At 42.4% G+C, this 23,124-nt stretch overlaps 1 protein-coding gene across 4 annotated transcripts in view; it reads right to left on the bottom strand.

Annotated features, from left to right (window-relative positions):
* Positions 1-753: 753 nt before the first annotated feature.
* Positions 754-23,124, bottom strand: part of LOC134102159 (coiled-coil domain-containing protein 178) — a 31,106-nt gene continuing 8,735 nt past the window's right edge. For all 4 annotated transcript variants that reach the window (XM_062556194.1, XM_062556185.1, XM_062556172.1 and 1 more), the window contains exons 13-20: positions 22,570-22,632; positions 21,258-21,419; positions 20,504-20,617; positions 19,924-20,069; positions 19,080-19,239; positions 14,650-14,799; positions 11,337-11,471; positions 754-1,488 (exon numbers count right to left, since the gene is read on the bottom strand). In XM_062556194.1, coding sequence (XP_062412178.1) covers positions 1,336-1,488; positions 11,337-11,471; positions 14,650-14,799; positions 19,080-19,239; positions 19,924-20,069; positions 20,504-20,617; positions 21,258-21,419; positions 22,570-22,632 — 1,083 coding nt within the window. In that variant the 3' untranslated portion in view covers positions 754-1,335. The remainder of the gene's footprint in view (positions 1,489-11,336; positions 11,472-14,649; positions 14,800-19,079; positions 19,240-19,923; positions 20,070-20,503; positions 20,618-21,257; positions 21,420-22,569; positions 22,633-23,124) is intronic.

Below are 23,124 nucleotides of genomic sequence, written 5' to 3' on the forward strand. Positions count from 1 at the left end.
AAGAACTGGATGTAAATAAATAGCCCATTTATTGACTTGTTTCTCCATGCCTGCTCATGAGGAAGATGGAAATAATCTAGCCATAGATATCATGATGTGTCTGACAACCACGGCAATATGGCATGGTTATGATCCTGACCCCAGAACATGTTTTTTGTAAAACGTCAGACTTGACTGGACAAATATCACGCTGGTGTACATGTGAATATTACGACTTAATTTACATGTGAATTATTTGTGTAAGTACAGTAGATACCATACTATATCGATACATCTGTTGTGGAATTCCAGCAATAAGTATACTGTCTCAGCTTAATCTCTTGCATGTTTTCTTTACATAAGGAGAGGCCTCTGGGGGAAATTACTATATCATGACAGACGGCTTGTGCTAAGGATATACTGTCACAACACCAAGGCTCCTACCAAGCAAACATCGGATTGAAAGTTTGACTCAGGTTGTCAAAACTCCACTCACAAAGCGCTTATAGCTGCCTCGCCATTGCAATCAAATGACAAAAAACTCATTCCTAAAATGAAAATGTTTTTTTTTTTTCCATCTTTGTGTGAAACCTTGCAAATTGAAAGTTTGTGTATTTCCTAAGGGGGCTCTTTAGAAAGCCACTGGATACTGGGAGCACAACATCCTTCCATGCACACTATTTACCCCTGGATTGCTTCAGGCTAATGTCTCAATAATTTTCACTCCTTTTTCTCAGGTCCTTCCCACAAAGGACTTGACTAATGATCCATGGACAAAATGAAGCATTTAAATTTATTCATTAATCATTCATCTCCAGCTCATTGAAAATGCTAAACTTCCACAAAATTAAGATTGAATATTGAAAAGTGATTGAGGGAGACAGCTCTCAGAGGAGACGAGAGAACCGGGCATAAACAAAAGCGGCAAGAGGAGTGGTTTGCTGCCCGGCTGCTGGCCACGCGCTGTGCTAGTAGTACACTTAGGGTTACAGAGGTACACTAACTGCTAGTCGAGGTCACCAGGCTTTAGCAGGTGTAATTAGATCTCGAAGATGTGGAGGAGCGTAGAATTTCTGTCAACATGGCCTGTAATTATTCTCTTTTCCAATTAATGGTGACATAGATTAATTATCTGATGAGGCAAAGCCAATTGCAATCATTCACCCAGCTAAAATTAGATCATTCCTGACAGCAGCATGAAAGTCACCTGTTTCATTGTTATGGATTTGCTGCTGGTTAGAGAGGTGGAGGCTGGAGGGTGGGGGGGTTGAAGGGGAGATGGGGTGGGGGGCAGGGGTGTGTGTGGAGCGAGTCGTGGTGGAGTAAGTGAGTTGTCTGGCACAGGTGAGGTTCCAATTACACCGCTATCTGAACCGCCTGCATCGCGCCGCTCAATCCATTGGCGTCCGGGCCGGATTGTTTGTTTGCGTCGTCGCCGGTGGTAGTTGAGTCATCTGTCAGTGAGTGCAGGAAAGCCGAGAGGCGTTGAATTGCCTTTGACAACTCCTCCTGTTCAAATAAAAGGGGGGCAAATGGAATCAATGTGAGAGGGCTAATTAAGAAAAGCAGAGCTTGTGTTGCTGTTGAGGGGGAGAGAGACAGAGGGAGAGAGAGAGAGAGAGAGAGAGCCAACAGCCGCACAGACACACAAAGAGCGACACTGATATTCTGCTTTCATGACAAACCCACTCAGATGGTGCAGTGAGGTGTAGTCTGCAGCTTTTTTATTGTGTGAGGAGAGCGAGAAAGCGAGGGAGGGAGGAATAGAGGGAGGGAGACAGAGAGAGAGAGAGAGAACGAGGGAGAGCAAGAGAAGGGGACACAAAAACACTCCTGGTGAACTGTGTGTGTGGGTTCAGTGCCCGCTCTGTTTTTAAAAAACCTCAGCAACCAGTTTTTCTATTAAACTGCCTTGCACTGTCAACCAGCTTGGGGATCTGACCGGCCCAGCCATGCAGAAATTCTCTGACTAACAATTATATCAGAAACAAGATCTCGGATTACGGCCCCATGGGACCGGCGCAGTGGGCGTCTCTTCCAATTATTACCGGCCATTCACAACTCTCCAACTCTGCGTTCCGTTGTTAGCGATTGTCAAATACCGGCCTCCCTGGTGTACACTTGCATAACAGGCACATACACACACAAAAAAGTGGAAGTGCCAGATTTGGCAGCCGTGGCGTGGCGTGGCATGATGCCCCCTCCGCCCCCCCGACCCCATCTCTCCCCCCCCTTCATCTCACCAGCCTCCTCCCACACCTGACATTCCTCCAGAGCACCGGAACTGGATTCTGCGAAGGGGAGTTCTAATGTGAGGTGTACAAGTGTGTCAGAATGGTGCATCTTCATTATGCTGCTGTGATGTGTGTGTGTGTGTGTGTGTGTGTGTATGTGTTTGTGGTGTAGAGTGCGCAAGTGTGGTGTGTGGGGTAATGGTTATGGGGGCTGAGTGCTCATCATGGTTTCCTTAGCTAGGCCTTAGAGCAGGGGTGTCAAACTCATTTTCACCGAGGGCCACATCAGCACAATGGTTGCCCTCAAAGGGCCAGATATAACTATAAGATTTTGTAGCACCAGTCACAAAATCTTTAGCATCGGTATAAAACTTCCCTAAAATCGAGAAGATCAAAAGGTATCAGCGTGACATGTTCTTTTTATTATTGTCATGTTTTGTAAAAACAAAACAAAAACCTCTCTCAGTTCCGGTCCGTGTAACGCTTTGCAGTGCTTTGTTCTATTTGCAGAATTCACATGAAAAAATAGAAAATGGGTTCAAAACTTTCATTATCCATATGTCAGACTACTCAGCAAATGGACAATTGATGCTATTTTTAACTTTCGAGTGTGGTTTTTGAAACGGCAAATAATGAATTTGAAACAAAAGTAAAATTGAGTCCATTTTCCAATTTTCCATTTCTGCATCGTGGTTGGACTGAACCAAACGCGCCTAGGGATGTACGGATGGCGCCTCTGGCTTGTTGTAGAGATAGGCTATAAATGATAGGCTACAGATCGAGTTATCAAGTCAAATTCATGCCAAGTGAGCTCGAGACGTAGGCCTATCTACCAGACCGACTGATCATTCCCTCACCTGCGCCCTCGATGGTTAGACTTCACAGACCTTCAGATAGCCTACAGTAACTTGTCACATGCACTTGTTGCAATCTCTGCTGATGGTGTGTGTGTGTGTGTGTGTGTGTGTGTGTGTGTGTGTGTGTGTGTGTGTGCGTGTGTGCGTGTGTGCGTGTGTGTGTGTGTGTGTGTGTGTGTGTGTGTTGGGGGGGGGGGGGGGGGGGACATATAGTATACAATACATTTGTTCACGGTTGTTGACGGTTTGAATAAATGTGAGCAACCCTACCCATGAACAAAAACCTCTCCACCAACATGCCTACAGAAGCTGTTAAACAACAAGTTGACAAGAGTAGGCTAAGCCCATTAATAACATCCCATTCTTAACCCAAGCAGACATCGGGTGAAGTGAAACCTCTGGGCCACAACGCAACTCTCCGGTAACCCCCAGCGTTCATGGTTCAGTCCAACCCCAAGCGCAAAAACACAAAGTTAGAATATGAGTCAATGTTTGACTTTCGAACTGCTAAGGAGAAAATCCCAAGAACACTCAATGCAAAAAAATAAAACACGCAACAGTCATCAATTTACCAAGTAGTCTGAAAAATGAATAATTGAAATTTGAAAACATTTTTTCATTTTTTCATGTGAAATCTGCAAATAGAACAAAGCACTGCAAAGCGTTACACGGACCAGTTCCATACAGTTTGACTTTTCAATGAGGGTCACTGGTCAGTCAGGAAGAGGTCATGCAATGGATTCATTGCACAAGCGAAATACCAGTAACAAAATGCAGTTTTACATCTAGCCAGTGATGCAAACAAACTGACATGTCAAAAAGTACATCCGAATGAAATGCGTCACTACACCGTTCTATACACGTACAGTAAGCGAACGGTCCCGGTGGACTTTTTCTTTGAAGTTGAAAGGTGTTGTGTGGATTCTACGTTGCTTGTTTTGAACGGAAATTAAAATGCAAAGCAACAGGGCGATTACAACAAACTTCTAGCCTACCTATGCTTGCCTGATCTGAATGCACCTTTTCTCGGTCGGAATAAGCTTACTTTCGCTTTTGGCCAAACAATCATTTGCTCGATTAGCAAGGTTTTGAAGCTGGATTGTTTTGGATAGGACTACACACAATTATGTATGCTTTTTAAACGTAGACGTAAATGTATCACGTAGTTTACAACTACCAATTGAAATCAAAGTAACTTACATCGATTCCCCTCTCAAAGAACCACACGCACTTCAAAGAATCATATGCGTTTCACAGGCAGGCTAAACCGAGCGCGTAATTTAGGCGCTCCGTTCGCTAAAATAGTTTAGAATACTGGTCTATTTCGTTTTCACACGTTCGCGTTGCTATCACATCTGATGTAGCCAGTTACACTGATCATAGAGGAAGGTGGTTGATGTTGCCTCCCTGTCAGTCTCACGTGCGTGCATTGTATTGCAGTGTATTGCCTATACGCAAAAACTGTATCAAACCTTTAAAGCTCTCGCGGGCCACATACTGTATCAGACCCTGTAAGCTCTCGCGGGCCACATGAAATGATGTGGCGGGCCGCATTTGGCCCGCGGGCCTTGAGTTTGACACCTGTGCCTTAGAGAATGGAACTTGAATGCCTCAGCAAGCAAAACTCACAGGCTCACAATAGACTTGTTTACAAGCACACTTTTTTCTAAGATTGAAATCATTGCGTTTAAAAACATCAGACCAACTGTTTACATGGCACAATAATCTAATCTGATTAGGTGTTTATACTGTATAGCACAGGTGTCAAACTCAAGGCCCGCGGGCCAAATGCGGCCCGCCACATCATTTCATGTGGCCCGCGAGAGCTTACAGGGTCTGATACAGTATGTGGCCCGCGAGAGCTTTAAAGGTTTGATACAGTTTTTGCGTATAGGCAATACACTGCAATACAATGCACGCACGTGAGACTGACAGGGAGGCAACATCAACCACCTTCCTCTATGATCAGTGTAACTGGCTACATCAGATGTGATAGCAACGCGAACGTGTGAAAACGAAATAGACCAGTATTCTAAACTATTTTAGCGAACGGAGCGCCTAAATTACGCGCTCGGTTTAGCCTGCCTGTGAAACGCATATGATTCTTTGAAGTGCGTGTGGTTCTTTGAGAGGGGAATCGATGTAAGTTACTTTGATTTCAATTGGTAGTTGTAAACTACGTGATACATTTACGTCTACGTTTAAAAAGCATACATAATTGTGTGTAGTCCTATCCAAAACAATCCAGCTTCAAAACCTTGCTAATCGAGCAAATGATTGTTTGGCCAAAAGCGAAAGTAAGCTTATTCCGACCGAGAAAAGGTGCATTCAGATCAGGCAAGCATAGGTAGGCTAGAAGTTTGTTGTAATCGCCCTGTTGCTTTGCATTTTAATTTCCGTTCAAAACAAGCAACGTAGAATCCACACAACACCTTTCAACTTCAAAGAAAAAGTCCACCGGGACCGTTCGCTTACTGTACGTGTATAGAACGGTGTAGTGACGCATTTCATTCGGATGTACTTTTTGACATGTCAGTTTGTTTGCATCACTGGCTAGATGTAAAACTGCATTTTGTTACTGGTATTTCGCTTGTGCAATGAATCCATTGCATGACCTCTTCCTGACTGACCAGTGACCCTCATTGAAAAGTCAAACTGTATGGAACTGGTCCGTGTAACGCTTTGCAGTGCTTTGTTCTATTTGCAGATTTCACATGAAAAAATGAAAAAATGTTTTCAAATTTCAATTATTCATTTTTCAGACTACTTGGTAAATTGATGACTGTTGCGTGTTTTATTTTTTTGCATTGAGTGTTCTTGGGATTTTCTCCTTAGCAGTTCGAAAGTCAAACATTGACTCATATTCTAACTTTGTGTTTTTGCGCTTGGGGTTGGACTGAACCATGAACGCTGGGGGTTACCGGAGAGTTGCGTTGTGGCCCAGAGGTTTCACTTCACCCGATGTCTGCTTGGGTTAAGAATGGGATGTTATTAATGGGCTTAGCCTACTCTTGTCAACTTGTTGTTTAACAGCTTCTGTAGGCATGTTGGTGGAGAGGTTTTTGTTCATGGGTAGGGTTGCTCACATTTATTCAAACCGTCAACAACCGTGAACAAATGTATTGTATACTATATGTCCCCCCCCCCCCCCCCCCCAACACACACACACACACACACACACACACGCACACACGCACACACGCACACACACACACACACACACACACACACACACACCATCAGCAGAGATTGCAACAAGTGCATGTGACAAGTTACTGTAGGCTATCTGAAGGTCTGTGAAGTCTAACCATCGAGGGCGCAGGTGAGGGAATGATCAGTCGGTCTGGTAGATAGGCCTACGTCTCGAGCTCACTTGGCATGAATTTGACTTGATAACTCGATCTGTAGCCTATCATTTATAGCCTATCTCTACAACAAGCCAGAGGCGCCATCCGTACATCCCTAGGCGCGTTTGGTTCAGTCCAACCACGATGCAGAAATGGAAAATTGGAAAATGGACTCAATTTTACTTTTGTTTCAAATTCATTATTTGCCGTTTCAAAAACCACACTCGAAAGTTAAAAATAGCATCAATTGTCCATTTGCTGAGTAGTCTGACATATGGATAATGAAAGTTTTGAACCCATTTTCTATTTTTTCATGTGAATTCTGCAAATAGAACAAAGCACTGCAAAGCGTTACACGGACCGGAACTGAGAGAGGTTTTTGTTTTGTTTTTACAAAACATGACAATAATAAAAAGAACATGTCACGCTGATACCTTTTGATCTTCTCGATTTTAGGGAAGTTTTATACCGATGCTAAAGATTTTGTGACTGGTGCTACAAAATCTTATAGTTATATCTGGCCCTTTGAGGGCAACCATTGTGCTGATGTGGCCCTCGGTGAAAATGAGTTTGACACCCCTGCTGTATAGACAAACGCACTTAACCAGAATTGCTGTGTGACATGCATATATTCAATTCTGTTTGGCATGGGATGCAAAATCAGATCAAAATACAAATCTGTAGTCTCTTCAGCTTAGTTTTGGAGCAACAGATTGAAGCTAACATGTGTACTGGAGGTAAAGTACAAAAGTGACAAGAAAAATGTTTTGATGTCTCAGTAAACGATCACATGCTACTTTGGTTTTAGATCTAAGTGAACAACATCTTACAGTTTTTCTTAGGGTTAGGGTTAGGGTAACTAACAAAGTACTAACCCTAGGGTTAATGCTTTGACCTGCTTAAAGAAACTGGGATCCACTTGGTCTTTTGAAAAACAGTTTCATACAGATGTCATTCAAAGACCCCAAACTCTAATGGCTTTCCTGTGCTAAACATAAAGAAAATATCTATTCACAGGTGGCAGAGATTCCTGGCATAAGCCTGAATCTTTGATACACCTGTGTGAATCTCCTTTGCAACAATTCTTCAATCAGCAATCATTCACTACCCATAAGACATGCCATGTCTGTTCTGTTACTATTTCCAAGTATGGATCTAAGGCACATTTAGAGAAAGTACTGTATTGCCTATTTGGTGAAGAACACTGTACAAAATGTGTTTACTGTAGGTCTATTTTGATGAAAAACGACAAGCTGTAGTTCAATGAAATGTGTTTTGTCTAGGTTCTTACTGTACTGTAGGTCTTACATGTCAATGACAGTTATAACTTGGGAGGAATGAATACAATTATTTTCTATTCAGTACAATTTGTCTTTTCACAGTCTTTTCTGATACCAGAAAAATGACCAAGAAATGGAACAGACATAGCAAAACGCTCATTTTGAGAACTGTTTTGCATTTTGCTGTCCAGTGTGTAATGAGTGATTGAAATCATACAGTGATTTGATTACAACATGTGTTTTTGCTGCATGTTTTAAATGTTTTGAGGGAGTAAGAGCCTTTTGCAAGCAATAAGTGGAATTTTGACCAGACTGCTTTTGTTTAGACCTGCGTGTTGTTACGTAATTGTTTTGAAAACGTGATGTAAAAGTTGACCCAAGCATTAAAGCAATCGAGAAAAACTGCAATTGGCTAGACTGTGGATGAGATGGACTACATTGGTAGTGTAATTGTTTTCACAAAATAAATGTTTGTTCATGCTACAAGACAAGTAATGAGCATGCAAAAAAATTCTGGAATCTGCATAAGCATTCCATACTGTAGCTGGTCAATCAAATTCTAAAAGGAATAGCCGACACCAACCTTTTCAATCTGATAGTAAATTCCAATTATATCGGGCACTTTTACTCTGATCAAAGTGTTTAATATGAGTATTTTTATTCCGATTGAGGCATGAATCCGATTCTAATCGGATTAAATGTGCCCATGTAAACCCACCTAATGTGTTTACTGATGGTGGAAGCGCAGGCTCCATGCCACTCTGTGCAGTGATACTGTAGGAGGAGTGGATTATCACTGCCCTATTAGGGTTGTACAGAGAGTGATGGATGCTAGTCTCACAAAAGCTTCTCAGTCTCTAGTCTGACTTGTCCTGTCTGGCCATGTGCTGACCATGAATGATAGCATTGCTTGTGTGAGTACCTGACACATAAGTGAAAGGCACTATACAAAATATATCTATTGGTGACAGTACACTGTTGTCTTTCTTCAAACAATGTATACTTAGAAACCTTCAACATTCAGAGAGTAACAGTAAGCCCATGCAAAATATGTGTGGTACACATTGTCTGACATATGACATATGCTCCAAGGAGCCTTGAAACTACTGTCTATAGTAGTAGAGTTTAGTATAGCATTTAGTATTAGTGTCCATGTTTGTTTCTGCATGAGACTATTTTATGTATATATTGCATGTGTATGTGTATGAATGTGTGTACATGCAGGTGGGAGTGTAAATGGGTTGTGCATATGTTGTTTCTGCACATATGCATACATGTGGGTGAGTCCGTAGTGTATGTTTGAGAGTGTGTGTGTGTGTGGGGGGGGGGGGGGGGGGGGTCAATTCTAGATTGTACTATTAATGTGTATCAGCACACTTTTCTGTGTGAGTGTATCTTGTGGTGTGTTAGTGTGGGTGGATGCTTTTCCAAATGTGTGTGTGCGTGTCTGTGTGTGTGTGGAGTAGCTGAATTTGAGTGCTTGTGTGTGGGTGCATGCACATTCTTATGTGTACGTGTAGTAGTGTGTGTGTGTATGTGTGTGTGTGTGTGTGTGTGACTGTGTGAGAGTGTGTGTCAGTGAGTGAGTGCATATGAGTATGTGTGTATGTGTGCGTGTGTGTATCCGTGTGTGTGTATGTGTGTGCGCATGTGTGTCGGTCCCTGTGTGTCTCTCTCTGTGTGTGTGTGTGTGTGTGTGTGTGTGTGTGTGTGTGTGTGGGTGGGTGGGTGTGCTGCCCTGAGAGGATCTCTGACGGCACTACTGCCTGCATGTCCTTCACACTCGGCGGATCCCTGAGAACTCCTCGCCTTCATGCTCCACTCGCTCGCCTGACTTCTGCACAAGCCTGCTCCGACTACAGCACCAAAACAAGAGCGCCCACTCCACTCCACTCCGCCGCGGCGCCGCGCAGGGTGCGGCCAATTACGCCAGCGCTCTAATGCTACACTAATGTCTAGTGCCTAATGCGACAGCAAAATGGCCTCCAATAAAACACAACACGGGCTTGTGCTGGACTGTTGTCACTTTAACAAAATTAAAGACAGAACGTGCTAGACATTTAAAAAAAAAAAAAAAAGAAAAAAAAAAACAATAAAAGAATGCAGCAATGCTCATCCTGGCTTCAACTGAACCGAGGAAGACAGAATTCTTAAAAAAAAAAAAAAAAAAAGAACATGACACATAATTCCCTTCTGAAGAGAGATGCCAGACATTTTTAATAGTTTAGAGGCCAGGATACAGAACTGTACAGAGGACTCGTTCCTCCCACTGCCCTATACCTAATTCAGTCAAATTTCAGTGGAATGCAGAAATGCCATCGGTGTTGACAAGCTACTGGGTGTGAGTGACACTGCAGGCCCTGCTATTCTTTGTGTTCTAATAATAAAGTTAGTGTCCTGTGTCAGGATTACAAAAGGTGTCCTGAATTGTATTCCTATTCTAATGCATTTCAGTTCAAAATGAACAAATCAGTGTGAAATGACCGTGTGAAAAATACCGATCTGTTGGACTGTAACACGTCCTACATCAACAGTGTAAGACAGAGCGTGCGCTACACACTTTCTTTAATGGAGCTGACATGGTGGGTGACAACAGGCTTGTTCTTGGGGGAAAAAAACAAGAGTTCTCTATGCTCCCCTGTAGAGTGGCTGCAGTGCCACAATACGTGCTGTGTGAACGTGAACGTGTGCGCGTAGCCCCCGACGCAAGGCTACATATGCTACGCTAGCCACCTGCTGAGCCGGTTCCGGCGGACAGCTCTCATCATAAAGATTCATCACTATCAGCGTGTCCGCTTCGACCTCATCTCAAGTCTCGGCTCCCACCAGCTTCTAACTCTGAAGCAGAGGACACCCCGCTCGGGAAGAGCCACAGTCTGTATAGGTTGCTCTATACGCCTGCATGCAACATACGGTCATACCTGCGTGTGTTTGTGACAAACCGTGTCACCGTCAATAAACGCGAGCAGGACATTCTCAGAGTCAAGTCTTAAAGAGGATATATGTGCAAATTCTGGGGGATTTCTGGCTCATTGTGCACTCCGGGGCGATGATAAATGACGAGCTAACCATTAATCTGATCACCACTCAAAGATGACCTTACAGAGATCTAAAATAAAGACTGATGCAAGATCCAGCAGGCCGTCTGACTGCACTCAAAACCAAAATGTCTCGCATGCACCACTGCAAAGCACAAAGAGGGCTCTCGCCCAATGCACCGGGGACAGATATGTTGGCTTCCTCACACTGATATGCAGCCGCTGCTGTATGTGTGCCTGCACACAGGGAGACCAGTGCATTAGCGAGGTCCCAGCGCACACATCATTAATTTCCTTATTCACCAGGGTGAGTAGCTAAGGAAGGTGTCTACAGCGTTGGGGCGGTAGCAACAAAGCGACCCATGTCATCGGTCGATACCTAGCACGTTGGACCCTTTGCAAAGCATGCCCATAACATCTAGTGGTATACTGTACAAAATGTAGAGGTATAATGAAATTCAGGACACAATAGTGCTGAGAACTGCCTGTGTGGATGTACCTGTATGTGAATGCTGGTGTTCTTTCCAAGAAACAAACGAAAAAAAAAAAACACACACTCAAATGGAAGTATCAGTGCAGCACTATTCTACAGATACACTACCTGCACGGTTGTTATTTTCTGGTTGTTCGCATTAGAGAGGCTCTGGAAATAGGCCAGTTCAGCTTGACTGTGGAGGCTGCGGTGGTTGAAGTATTTCACCATGGCTTTGTGCATCCTCTTCTGCAACAAAGAAAGCTGGGGGGAGGTGAGAGAGAGAGAGAGAGAGAAAGAGAGGGAGAGCGGGGAAGAGAGCAAGTGAGAGAGAGAGAGAGAAGGAAGGGAGGGAGGGAGGGAGGGAGAGAAAAACAGGGAGAAAGAGAGGAGGATAGTGAAAGAGAGGGAGAGCGAGAGAGAGAGAGAAAGGAGGAATTGGTAAGGCAGGAGAGGAAATTAATGGCAGTGTTCAAGAAGAATGATGGAGGGAAATAGAGAAAGCAGTCAATAGCCCATTCTGCAGTACACGGGCCTGACAGGAATTTCACAGTCTCTTGGTTTCTCTGCCCACCCATGTGCATTCATCAGAAACCAGTCACATCTGGCTGCCAGGATGGGGGGTTAATTTTCTCTAAATGCTTCAGCGGTTTTGTTCTAGCCGAGGCAAACTCTGTGACTGCAAAGCTGATGAGTAAAATATTTCTACTTCACCCAGTTTAACTTTATACCAATCCCCTCAAGACATATTTTACACATACACAAAGAAGTCATGAACCCCCCACCGAATGCAGAAATTATGCCGAGTCCATTGGAGAGACATGCTGCTGCTTTGCTTTATTATTTGAGCACAGTTTTGAGGGGGAAAAAGGAGAGCTGCTATACGGAGGGATGCCATTGCTGTGTCACCCCCATCTCTCCCTTCTCTTTCTTCTCTTAAGCTTATCATTGCTTAGCAATGTGTTCTCCAGAGCATGAGAAAACTAAAGAGAATTAGCTCAGCCATCATCTGCTGAAGGGGGGGTGGGGGGGAGAAAAAGACAGGAATTCCGCTTATAGAACAAAGTGTTCCATTGTCTGAAAAGCTTCCTGCTTTCATTTTCTGTTGATGTCGAGTTTGATGCTGGAAACATTTAAAAAGCAATAACAATAATAAAAGAAAAACTCTTACAGGTAAAATGGAACCTAAGACCATTTGATGCTTAAATCTGCAGCCTTTAGATAACCCTAAGTGCATCTCCTAGTATTACCGTATATAGCAGATAAAAACATGACAGCCAACATTACGTAAATGACCTAACCTACGTGAACACTGTGACTAAACAACAGTAAGTAAAAAAAGGGGGGAGGACTTGTAGACAGCCACACCAGCCTAGACCTTTTAACACAGCAGATAGATTAGGTGTCCTAAAATGTTTGATTAGAGGCACATATTCTTTGGTTGAGCGCCCAAATTGGATGCACTGGTGTCAGCCGTGGGATGCAGCCTGTAGGGTGCCATAGGGAGGGGACACTGAGGATTACTGCCAGCCAGGGCCTAGCAGTTCACCGCACAACAGACTTCCAAGGTTAACTTTGGAAACTTCTTGTGAGTTTCTTCAAACGTGTGCTGCGTAACTAACCCTACAGAGCACAGCAAGAACAAAATCTGCTTTGCTGTAAAGGGAAATTATGGAGCAGCTACTGTATGTTTTGCAACACTGATGCCCATGTAAGGCTGATGCCATTTACAGACAACCAGTCTACTGTTGCATGGAACAAAATGCTATGATGTGCACAAACGCATCTTTACTGAGATAATTCCTGTCCATTGCTGAGCCATGGTGGCAGATATAGTTTCATATTAACTAAAGTACTAATGTGGTTTGATGGGTTCATGGTTTCATCCACTCCTCTCGCCTGTCTCTTGACTTCCAAAGAATATGCATACACTATGTGTATCTAATATGTACCCCAACCAGTCCATCTGAAACCTCTGAGCTCAACTTCACTATACAGCTCTGCATACACAAGGACAGGCATACGGTTTACAGCCTCCAACACAAACACCCTGGCTTTATAACTGCATAACAATATACACAGAGCTATAAGCTACATATGTGCTATTTCAAACCACACAGATAAAATAAGGGCATTGGGTATAAACAGAGAAACATACATATCTGTTAGAAGTTTTTCATGAATCAACAATAACAATTTTTTTTTTTTTTAAAGTGCTACAGACCTGTGTACACAGTCACATTTAACTATACCGACATTCCCTGGTTTGCACATTTTTTTTCCACAGAAGAAGAGAAAGAAGAGACCAAGTCAGTGAAAAATAAACAACAAACTGTTAGAGCTGAATACTGAGTAAAAGAAAATCAGGCTTTGATCATGAGCGTGGCAAATCCCGTCCACAGGATTTCAGTTTTGCATGCATTTCTCACTTGATAACATTCATGTAGTTAGATGAGGACTCACAAAAGTATTAGTCTTTTTTTATAGGGAAGCAAACAATGTGTTTTACTCGTTGCAAAGGTAGTGGGTAAAAATAAAAGATTGCCATCTAATAGCAGAAATATGTAGTTCTGGTGTGCATTTTCTGATACGCATGATACTGCATGAGCGCGCTCCACATAAATCTTGCTCAGCTTAGCAATCAATCTTTTTTTTTTTTCCACCTTTGAGCAGAGTGGGGAGGAAAAAAAAACTTCCAAAACTTCCACATCTCATAAAGTGTTCCAAAGTGATGGACATGCTTACTCTGTGCGGCCATCCACAGCTCTCTTCTCCCCCATACTCCCCCAGGTGAAGAAAAAAAAGCCACCCTATATAGCCCTACATTAGAGCGTGGCTGTCGCACTCCTCCACTAAACTTATCTCATCAAGATTAGATTACTGCGGTGCCCTGCGCGCTGGCTGCCCAACTAAAACCAGCCACAAATTACAGTCCGTGCCGAGTGCAGCAATTCGTGTCATCATGCATATACCTCTCCCTCTCAGCCGCCACATCCCCGCCACATCTGCTCCCTATCTGTGCACCAGCCCCTTTCTTCTGAGACGGAATACTGATTTGTGAATAATTACACAATTGGTTGGTGAGTAAACACAAAAACACACACAGGCACACACACACACACACACTCACACTCACACTCACACTCACACACACACACACTCTCACAGATACACACACATACACAAACAAGTTTAAGTGCAAACTCTGTAACCAACATGTAATCTACATCAGCAAAGGAAATAAAAGTGCATGCTACTGGTATGCTAAAATTTCAGATTGGATCCCGTAAGCCACCCTGAATGACCCTAGCATAGATCGTGTCATCTTTTCTTCACTCGACTGTATACACGTATATGCTGCAGTGTAACACAGGGGCGTCATTCATATTCCATCACCAGGTCATAAATGAATTTCGCTCCACATGGATGGGTGTGCGTTTACCTGTTTGCGCTCCTGGAATGACACTTCGGCCCGGTTCTTCTCGTCGAAAACAAACACAGCCTCTCGCTTGACGTTCATCAGGACTTTCTGTAGGTCACGGTACTCGTTGGCTAAACTCATATTCTCCTTCAGGGCCTCCTTTAGATCAGCCTACACACACACACACACACACACAAGCAAGGACTGTGAGAACAAGGGTTTGCACATATATGGCTGTGTTGTGGTATCAGTGGAGTACAGACTACCTTGGGCTCTGTGGAATAAGATAAAAACAGGTCTTCCTCAATCACACACTTAAAACCCAATAGACTAAAGCAGGAATATAGGGCACTAAACGACTTTCAAAAGGCAGGTCATCTGTGTCACAACAATAAGACAAAGACAAAGCATTCTTACTAATTTAGCTCATACATGCATGTGTTCAACAAGCCTTGACAGAAACATACAATAATTTGCAAGAGAGGAAGATCTACCGCTACTCAACTCCTTGGCCCTACAGATTTTGACTGTTGTCCTGCACCTGTTCACCTGATCTGGCGTGTGAATCAATCAGAAAGTCTGACTAGAGAGATGAAGTGTATTACGTAAAGCTGGAATGTGCAACCCAGCGGCGGGAGAGCGCTTCCTTGAGCCACTCCTTAGGCTTGTGCCATCAGCCGGTCTCTCCCATTTGACAAACTGTGGTGTGCATAATGACAGTACTGACTCATGAATATTCATGCACCGTCCTGTAGAATGTAGGTAATCACTGCACGCCACTGCAACTACACTATCTCAATGTCCAATGTTACTTGCACTCCAGTCTAGACCAACTCAGAACAACATATGTGATCGATACATTAGCCCGAGGTCAGGCTAAATCCCATTGAAATCCACACACTGTACAACCGTATGCCACTCTACAGTATACCGAGCGTGTATACTGTTGTGGTGAGGGGGCTGGCGACGGCACAGATATTAGAGGGTGCTTTGTGAGAGCGTGCGGCTCGTGGTGTGAGAGGGCAGGGTGGAGTCTGAGAGAAGGAGGAGCCCATGAGCAGGGCTTGGCCCAGCGTTCCAGAGAGAGGTAAGAGGGTTATGTGATGGAGTGCTGCAACACTCACACAGGGTCTGGTCTGGACTGGGCGATTTGGACACGTCTGACACAAACCGGCACTGCCTCTATGTTGCGCTGGATTGGTGGTGACGTGAAAAATAGCATTAAAATAGTAAAAAATCCCCTCAAACTGTGATAAGCTTGATTTTAAAATGGTGTGTTAAAATATATAGGTGTACTGACAGTGTTTTTAAGATATCAAAATATCAAATATTTTAATGCATGGTTTCAATGGCTCATCTTTGAGAGGGGATATATAGAGAGGGGAAAAAAACAAATAAAGTATAGCTATGACAGAGTGCATGCTATCCATATCTGCTGACATGTTAAAACCACTGAGTGAGGGGACTACAAGAACACGTGTGAGAATGTGCTAGTGTGCATGAGGAATATAAGAGACAAAGAAAGTAAGAAACTCAATGTGTGTGTGTGTGTGTACATGTGCTTGTGTACATTACATACAAATGTGTGTGAGTGTGTCTTGGTGTGCTCGTACACTCTCAGCATGAACTGGGGCACAGGACACAGCCAGACATTAATAATGGTATATTATTCAGGAGAGCAAGCAAATACATTACAATAAATAACTGTCTGTTTTCTGCCTGCCCCTTCTCATCTCCAGACCATTTCCAAGCCATCGGCGGCGTGACTGAATATCTCAACTGTACCTGTAGAAATAATGAAGTGTGTCTCTGCAGTAAAACCGAACAGCACTAAACTGATGAGTTTAACCCAGCTGAAAGAAGGGCTGTAAACATGACAAATGCCTGCTATTGATTTCAGCTTTAATTACTCCATGCAGCACTGACAAAGCCCATCTGACGTGGTTGTGAAGTGTAAATGGAACAAATTACACTTCATTGCCCATAAGAAACTGATGGTGTCGGCAGTTTGCATTGTTTACTTTATTCGCTCCAAACACTGGCCCTGATCGCATTAGGGGACGCTGGGCATGAAGAGACAAGCCGTGGGAGGAGGGCTGGATCAAGATTGTGTGTGTGTGTGTGTGTGGGGGGGGGGGGGGGGGGGACACGCCTGTCTTAACGATGCTGGTCACCCAGAGATGGTGAATTTCACCCGATGGCACCTTGCGGATTATTAGCGATCAGCTGATCTCATGGAAGAGCAATAGCTACTGCACACAGAGTAAAATCAGCCATTAGCATTTGGGCTCTCCTGCTTTCGTGGTAAGATACTCATGGATAGCAGCTCCAGATCACGTCACAGTTAACGGCACCATGATTCTGGTGTTTGATCCTGTGCACTGCTTTATAGCAAACAAATACTGTATGTCTACAGGAAAATTAAGCAATTCCCAATACATCAACAAAGAGAGGGAACTCGTTAATGTACCTGGTCTACCCATATGGTCATGAAGTACTACTAGATCACTCAAATCAACCTGTTTGACATTTCTGTCGACGGTGCTTTGCAATCATTAATAATCTCATCAAACCACCATTATAAATTCAGCACAGATGTATCCAAAATGCCTCCTCAATTGAGTGTAATTCCTGCACAAGTGTTCATTTCATCTGCCATGCACAGTGAACAATTAGAGTTAGTGAGAAGAGATAGGATATTTTCTCATTAACACAAGCTTTCACTGACCTTACAAAGAACTTAGCAAATGTCTTTACGTTATTTCAACACTAATTAACTGAACAAAGGAAAGACAAGATACAAGAGACTTGACAGAATTGATTGGTAGAACACAGGAGTGGAAGCTGATTTGAGGATATGTTCCACTGACCAGGTTCGGTTCCCTGGCAGAGCGTAAGTCTGCCCACTCTCAGATGTTCACCCATCCTCCGAGTTCTTTAAGTATTAACATACAATATGATTTTCATTAACTAGACATATCCAAGCATAGAGACAGGCTTGGGCATTCATGTGACAGGAACTGAGGAGGAGGAGGCGGAGACAACTAATGCGTCTCTACCCAGATTTAACATTCACAGGGGTCTGGAATATGAGTCACACAAGTACTGGAGAGAGAGGCCCATTTGCTAGCGATTAAAATGCTAATACCTGGGAATGCTGTAGGGCTAAGGCACCCCAAGGAAAACACAGAAGCTTACTACTGCTTAGAGGTGAAATAGATGGTTAACCTGGTCACAGAAGAAATAGTTTCAGGACAGCAGTACATGTGTTCCCACCAACATTTCCCATCTGCCAATACGATATATATAGTATTACACATTTTTTTTGTGTTCTATTTTTTAAAGAGATTTATACACCCAGAAAAAAGGCACTGAGGCAATCAATTTCCTGAATAGGGTATTTCAAGTCAAGTGTTACTTGGCAACAACGCAAGCCAATCTGGAAAAAAAGGTTGATCAACCTTGGTGGCCACAACACATTAAATTAGGTCAATGTCTCACCTAATGTCTGGCCATAATGCCACTTGCCATATCCCACTTCATGCACACTGACTTCAGAATTCAATGACCAACCATTACGCTGGGGCTAATGCAGGGAGAGACGGCATGCTTTCCAGCAAGAGGCTCGCACACCACACAGTCTGTTTCCCAAACACTGTAATTCCTGTTGTTTTCCCTCCTTGATTAAGCTGCTTTTTGTTACTGCTGTTGTTGTTTCCTGCAGGAGAAGCCTCCAAAAGACTCTCCGCATTGCTGACTTTTATCTGGCTAATGGCAGTCAGAGTCTATGAGGAAGACTTTTAATTCTCAAATTGTCTCGCGCCAACAACTTTTTTAGAGTTGCTGCACCCGAGTGCATGGCGGATTAGGCTCCATTGCCTTTTCTTGTTTTGAACTAATGCATTCTTGATCACCGTTTAATGAAACTATATACCACATGGCGATTTCACATTAGATAAGCCATGTGAGACTCTCATCAGGCAGTAGGCTCAGGCTGGGGTGGCAATCCTGCCACTGAACCTCACAATAAAAATGCCTTTCCCATTAAAATGGAGAGCGATAATTTCTAATGTGCATTTCATGCATTTACTACATATTATTATTTGTCATATAGGGGTGGGCAAAGGGGACTGTGAGAGTAAATATCTGTTTGTGGGTTAAGTGGCACAGAGGTAACAATACAGATATTTAGATCAACAGGCAAACAACAGCAAATTGGTCAATAAACTGGCTTGAGTCCAACCTAAAAAAGCATGCAATCCTTACAAACCATACCACTCCCTTTACTTATGAGTCTAACCTTATTAGAAAGCCTTCTTATTACGCAAATGGTAGTCTTATGGTTAATATACATTGACTTACTCATCACTCACTCAAATATAAGCAAATTAATTTAAAATAAATAGTATAAAAAAATTCACAGTGTTGGCCATATAAACATACAAACGGACCTTCATTTTCTGCATGACGGCTCTTCTCTCCTTGAAGTGGACATCATGTGCCTCCGTTGTGTCTATTGTTCTGTCCTCACAGCCGGTGATATCCTGCTGTAGGCTGCTCACAACTATCAGGGCCCTCTCATGCTTGTACTGAATGCCGTCACAGATACTCCTGGGGGTCAGGGGTCACCAAAAGGGTCACGCACAAAGATGTACACAGCACAGGAGCAACGATAACAAGACAGCAATTCATCTGCCCTGCCAGTTCCAATTGCCATTTACAACCTTAACTAATCTTGATTCAGAACCAAAGATATGGTAGTGACAAGCTTGACAAAAAAAAAAAGAGAAGGTGCCAGAATCTTTCATGGCAAGTGGTGTGAGAGGGTGCATGACTATCTCTCCCAAATGTGAGTAGCTCTCATAATTGGACTTCAGGGATTAAGAGTCTGGTGAGGTAATATCACCAGATAACCAAGGCCCCACGTGAGCTGGGACATACAGTGATACCCTTCTGATAGGAATACACAGATGGCAACAATTAAACATCAATTTATCCACTTAAAACCATCGTCATAAAAAGAGTCACCCCAAATAGTTTTTTTTTTCTGGCAGCACAATGAAATCCCACTTAAACCCACGAAGGCAGTGAATAGTGAAAGACCTTAACGGCATGGTAGATGATTCTGGTAGCATATAACTGGTATACAAGGTTGACTCCGCTTCAGTGGGGAATTTTCATTTGATATCACCCAAATTCTTAATGGAAATAGTGGCACTGATGTTGCAGAAAACTCTTTCACTACATGTGTAACAGGAAAGTATTTAGACAAAAATGGTAAGCAGAGTTTCTTACTGTAACTCCTCAATGATGGCAGGCAGAAATTTGGCGGTCCTTTCCATCATGTCTGATTCTTCTCTGTACTCTACAGATATTGAACGAAGCTCTGCGATCCTAGCCTTGGCATCCTCATATCTTTCAGAGACACTATTGTGCAAATCCTGTCAATAGACACCACCAATGTGACACTTCAATAGCAGTGACTCTGATCATATTTGTCCATTGTGGACTGTGAACCCCTAAGAGGTTAAAGGTGGCCAGACTATATCTTTGTCTTAACAAACTGATACAGACACGTATGCAATGGGGGACTCTAAATCTAAACAAGGCTTTACAACTAAACACAGAGTAAAGAAGTAGCCTACATTTGCTGTATGCAAAATCCTGACCTCTATTTCCACTGAGGGGAGCAGTAATGACATAACACTAAACATAAACATCCCCTGACTACTGTACATGCCACGGCACAGAATGGATGTACAGTAACCATAGAGAATGGCAGACACTGACAATGAGTTTCAGAACCTTGGACTGTGTGATCATTACATATTTTTTGAAAAACAAAAAGCTCTCTTTGACCATTACATCCTCTTACCCTGACTGCATTCAGAGTTTGGAGTTTAGCATTGCGTTGCGCTTGAAGGTCATCAGAGCAGTTCTGCTTTACCATCTGGAGGTTTGCCAGCTCATCCTTCAGGTTCTCAGTTTGCTAAAATAAAGTGCGGCAGACTTTCAGGTTTATGGACAAACACATATTTGAGGGACTTGAAATTCTTTTCAAACATAAAACACAAAATACAACCACACCACTCACAGTTGTAAACTCAGTACCTGAACAATGGTATTATCAAAATGCTTGCCTATAAAATGACTGCTGCCATTTACTTATGTTACCCCTCGGCCACCGCACTCCTCTAAGGAACACTGTCTGACCCTGTCGGCCCTACGCACAAGGCAATCTTGACTGTTATCATTTGTAGTTCCCTGATGGTGGAACAAGCAACCAATTTCAACCAGAGCAGAGGTGTTCCTCTCTGTCGTCAAGAAGCTCATCTCCCTCTACATCTCACAATGAATGCATGTACAAAAAAAAAAAAAAAAAAGACGTAACACTACAAGAATAGTGCTGTGTCACATGCTCACATTTATGTCACTGTGCGTATGGAAACTTGGACAGTGTACTATTGACCAGTGTACTATTGGTCAGAGCACTATTGCATTCACAGAACTGTCCAGTTTGTGCTGTGCACCTCCTTGAGGTGGCATTAAAATACTGACCATCTGTGCCATGCTCATTAACGCCAGTGGAGGTGCCTCTGATTAAAGCGGCATAGTGATGGAGCCCTCACCTCTGTTTTGTCGCTGTGAATCTTTCTCAGCTCCTTGACTTCTATCTCTAGAGCTGCTGTGTCGGAGGAGGCTTTCTCAAACTCACTCTGAAGTTCCTCCATCTCATCGTCGGCCTTCATCTTTTTCTCGTTGAACTCCACTTTAGTTGCGGATATCTTACTCTGGACAGTGGATTTGAAATTGCAGAAATCATGGTGCTTTGGTTAGTCATCCCTCAATAGGGTTGCAACTACAGCAAGTACTTATAACAGAAAAAGTTGGCTGTAGTTACAATTCAAGCCTGTAGCTGCAGAGTGTGTCATACTATGATAAACCGTTTAAACATTAAATCAGTGGCAGTAGCCTAGTAGTAACTGTAGATATCAACTTTTTGACTTAGTTGACTTAGTTACAATCTCAAGTCTATATATACCAAATGTAATTTTGTCTAGTAACAATTCTAAATGAAGATACCAACAATTCATTTCTCACGATTATGACTAGTTAATATTGACCAAGTCAAGTATAGATATCTGCAATACAATTGTGACAATTTAATCTTTAATGGTAGTGATTTCAATTCTGAACAAAATTAAGCTACTGATATGTTGGCTTTGAATTAATAATGCTTTTATAAATGCAATTATAACTATCAAGAATGTCAGTTCAGATATAAGTGAAAATGATGCTCCTACTAGCAACAATGCTTCATATATCTACAATTCCTTACTTTCAGATATCAAAAAAACACTTCCACAAGTGAAAATGCTAGATCTTAGTATAATAATGCTAATTTGGCACATATCTGAAAATAATATGCAAATTACAGTAGATATCCAAAATGAAATTGTGACATGTCAAAATTGTTTGAAGATATCTTAAATTTAAAGATTGTTTGAGGATATCTTATTAAATGTCAATCTCATACATACAATACAAAGTCAATGGATTGATTGATGAAAATTCATCTTAGAAAAGAATATGCAGTCTTTACTAATGAAAATGACATTTCCACATGTCAAAATTGACTGTGTCCCGGTTTCTTTTGGAGTACTCAAGCTAGTATAACCAGCTTTCTCAAAACTGGGATAAGGGCTTATCTGGTGATTCTGAAATCGGGATATGATGCTCACAAACGCACTAACACTAAAACGGGATACTTCAATATCCCAATAATAACCAGGATACTGATGTACATGTAAACACAGTTATTGTTTTACAGATAGGTGAAATGCCATTTCCACTAGTGAAAACTAAAGTACTACTAGTCAGCCCAACTGATTAAATAGTTTAAAACGGTTTGCCATCGGAAGTCTATTGCCCTTGGGTTACCTTGAGGATGGCAATAGCTTTCATTTCAACCATGATCTTCTTTTTCAGGTTCTCTGTCACTTTCTGAGGTAAAAATAACATCAGAAATATGGAACAATTAGTCCATTATACAGTATAATGGCCAACATGCAATGCAAGATTTTAAAGTCAAATTTTTAGACTGTGCCAAAAGATATCAACATATCTCACAGAAAATGTGTGTCTTCCTAGACAGTGTGATATTATTCAGAGATACATGTGTGCGCATAATAATCTAACAATCTTGAACATTTGGAATTCCTGGATGTAACTTGTGTTTCATAGGGAGATTGTGACCTAGGAAATCTGATTTTTTTGCCTAGTTTCGTAGACTAACATCTAGATTCTGCATTTGTAGAAAACATCTCGGCAGCAAACATGACATCATTACACATACAAATAGCATTGTTGCTGTACAGAGCTCTTATATTCAAAGACGGACATCCCAGTTCCAGAAAGTAAAAATCCTGCCATATATGCTTAACCTACATAATAATAATAATAATAATAATAATAACAATAAATTGGTGTTTACAT

This window comes from Sardina pilchardus, chromosome 2, assembly GCF_963854185.1.
Source record: "Sardina pilchardus chromosome 2, fSarPil1.1, whole genome shotgun sequence".
Taxonomy (NCBI): Eukaryota; Metazoa; Chordata; class Actinopteri; order Clupeiformes; family Clupeidae; genus Sardina; species Sardina pilchardus.